Source organism: Penaeus monodon, chromosome 29 (assembly GCF_015228065.2).
Source record: "Penaeus monodon isolate SGIC_2016 chromosome 29, NSTDA_Pmon_1, whole genome shotgun sequence".
NCBI lineage: Eukaryota > Metazoa > Arthropoda > Malacostraca > Decapoda > Penaeidae > Penaeus > Penaeus monodon.
Genome location: NC_051414.1, coordinates 37951745 through 37953160, shown reverse-complemented (window position 1 = coordinate 37953160; position 1416 = coordinate 37951745). Strand labels below are relative to the sequence as shown.

The 1416-nt window shown below is 38.3% G+C and overlaps 1 protein-coding gene across 3 annotated transcripts in view; it reads right to left on the bottom strand.

The window, feature by feature from the left end:
• LOC119592241 (phosphatidylinositol 4-kinase alpha-like) overlaps window positions 1-1416 on the bottom strand; it is a gene marked incomplete at its 3' end in the record, with an annotated part of 26480 nt that overhangs the window by 12244 nt on the left and 12820 nt on the right. For all 3 annotated transcript variants that reach the window (XM_037941074.1, XM_037941076.1, XM_037941075.1), the window contains 3 exon segments: window positions 67-256; window positions 369-558; window positions 830-986. In XM_037941074.1, the coding sequence (XP_037797002.1) occupies window positions 67-256; window positions 369-558; window positions 830-986 (537 nt within the window).

Below are 1416 nucleotides of genomic sequence, written 5' to 3'. Positions count from 1 at the left end.
AATATCCCAAATTTGATCATTTGATTCTTCACATTTTTTAAATGACTAAGTTCTGCTCAATCTTACATCATTCTTAGCTAGAAGCATGCACCCCAGCTGGTCAACAATGAGAGTGTCAAGGATAGATGGTGGTCGACAGAAGCGCTGGAGGAGGCACTGGTGCAGGATGGTCTCTGTGGTGCGTGGTGAGTCTTTCAGAGCCACTGCCACATGTCCCAGCGCTACTACCACAGTATGAGAGATCACAATGTTGTCGCTGAAAGAGGCATTAGAGTGTTGTTAGTCAAATCAATATCACTTTATAAAATAGTACGCATTTCATAAATTCAAGCAAATGCCCAACACACCATTTCCTCTCACTACACTACCTTTCAGGAAGACGATCATGTCCAGCCTTTTCCCTTCCAGATATGGAAGATATGAAGGCCAGTACTGTGTTAGGGTCCACTGTTAAGCCTGCCTTCAGAGCCACACACAGGTTCTCAATGGCAGCATCTCTCAGCCTCTCAAAGGCTGTGGCTGTGGCTGAGACTGGTCTGTTTGCCCCATCTCCAGTTACTGGAAATTTTGCATTGTTTGTAATTCTATATAATTTTATTCATTTACTGATGCTACGGTTATTGCTTTTTTCTCAACTTAAGTCAACAAATGTAAAGAAAAAAGGAACACCCTAACAATGGTATAAAACACAGGGACTAAAATATAAGCATACAATTTAAATTCCTGAACAGTAGCTAAAAACATCATTATCTGCTGTGGAGTGATATCTTTGATCAATGATTTTAGAATCTACACATGTAAGAAACTAAAGATGTATATAATAATATACCTTTGACAGTCAAATTGCCTTGCTGAGGAGTTAAGAAATCAGACTGTTGACGGTGTAGCTTGAGAAGAATCGGCGATGGACTGACAAGGAAGTCCTGCAAGTAATTTATGCTGGTCCCGGCAATATTTGGAAACTTGTTTGCTAGCTTTCCCAAACCCTAAAAGAAGATGATAAATTATAAGTATCAATACACCTAATCGCACTATAAAATGAAACTCAAAATCCTGACAACTAGGAAACTCTTTCCTTATACTATATAATCTGACTTACCAAAGATAAACAATGAAGTTAGAGACAAAGGCAAAGTGAGGGACATACTGTGCCATGAACTCTGGCTTTTGCTGTACCAGAGGAAATTAAAAGTCAAGAGAAAGGCACCTCAGAGAGAGTTGAGAGAAAGTCACTTCATGGTCTTTATCCTTCCAATAAAGTTCCACAAGCATTTTCGCTCTAGCATTACATTACAAAAAAAATCCGTAATTCTGTCAAATTAATATTACATCATAAAGAACATTCACTATTATACAAACCAAACACAAAGCAAAGTAAGGCTACATAGCACACAACATATCCTTTTATCTCTATCT